The 1,040-nt window shown below is 70.6% G+C and overlaps 1 protein-coding gene across 1 annotated transcript in view; it reads right to left on the minus strand.

Annotated features, from left to right (window-relative positions):
- COL9A2 (collagen type IX alpha 2 chain) overlaps positions 1–1,040 on the minus strand; it is a 15,622-nt gene that overhangs the window by 13,846 nt on the left and 736 nt on the right. The window contains exon 2 of the mRNA XM_077752171.1: positions 807–933. Within this exon, the coding sequence (XP_077608297.1) occupies positions 807–933 (127 nt within the window). The remainder of the gene's footprint in view (positions 1–806; positions 934–1,040) is intronic.

Consider the following 1,040-nt stretch of genomic DNA (forward strand, 5'->3'; position numbering starts at 1 on the left):
GTGAGTTTATTGAGAACCTAGTGTGCCCCGCACTGTGTGCCACTGCCTATACCGTCTTTTGGAAGGCTCACAACTGTCAGGCGGATACTATTAGGAGCCCCAGTCTGCAGCTGAGGAAGCAGGCTCTGAAGGATTATGAATGACCGCAGACAGTAAGCGGTGGAGCCAGGATTCCGGGCTGCGTCCGCCCGCCTCCTTCCACCGGACCGCGCCGCCCTTGGGGCCGTCGCGGCGGGGAAGAGATGCGGATGCCGACGGCGCAAGTGAAGCGCAGATGGTAGGCGAGGCGGTGCCCAGCTGACTGCTGGCTCCAGTGAGTGGTTGCTCGTATTATTCTTTTTAGATGAACAACAGGTATACGCGGTGAGTAGGTACCCCTCTCTCTCGTTCGAAAGGAAAGTGGGGGAGGCGCAGGGAGAGGGGGCGTAGGGAGGGGAGGCCCGTTCTCCCTTCCCCCTCAGAGCACCCCTCTCCCAGCACCGCTCTTCCCTCGGGTTGCCCTCGTACGGGGGCCAGTCCCGGCCGAGGCAGGGGTCCCGCGTCTGCCTGGTGCCCGCGCCCTCCCCTGGCCGAGAAGTGCCAGGCTGGTGCCCGGGCCTGGCCCCATCGCGCCCCGGTCCCGTTAGACCACCAGCACCCCCACCCCCGGCGGCCCTCGGCAGCGGGACGGGGGCCCGGGAGTGGGAGCCGGGCGGAGGGGCAGCGGCGGGGCCGAGCGGCGTCTGGCTGGAGCCGGGGCCCCCGGAGAGGAGGCGGGGCGGAGGCTCCCGAGCCCCGTGAATGGGCACCATTGTCTCCCCGGCCACCTGGGCTCTCGGGGCTGCCAGGACCCGGCGCCAGCTCCTGGCCACGCTGCCGGCTCCCAGGCTGCGCCGAGCGGCTCCCGACAGGGTCCCTCTGGCTCCCCGGCTCGCCCGTCTCCGTTCGCGGCGCCTGGACGCGCCCCCCGTGCGCACCCACCGAGTGGACGTGCGCCGCGGGGCCGTACGAAGCGGGGTGGGAGGAGGCAGGGGGGCGTGAGGGGAGCGGGGAGGCCGGCC

This window comes from Crocuta crocuta, unplaced genomic scaffold (genome assembly GCF_008692635.1).
Source record: "Crocuta crocuta isolate KB4526 unplaced genomic scaffold, BGI_CrCroc_1.0 scaffold367, whole genome shotgun sequence".
NCBI classification, from domain to species: domain Eukaryota; kingdom Metazoa; phylum Chordata; class Mammalia; order Carnivora; family Hyaenidae; genus Crocuta; species Crocuta crocuta.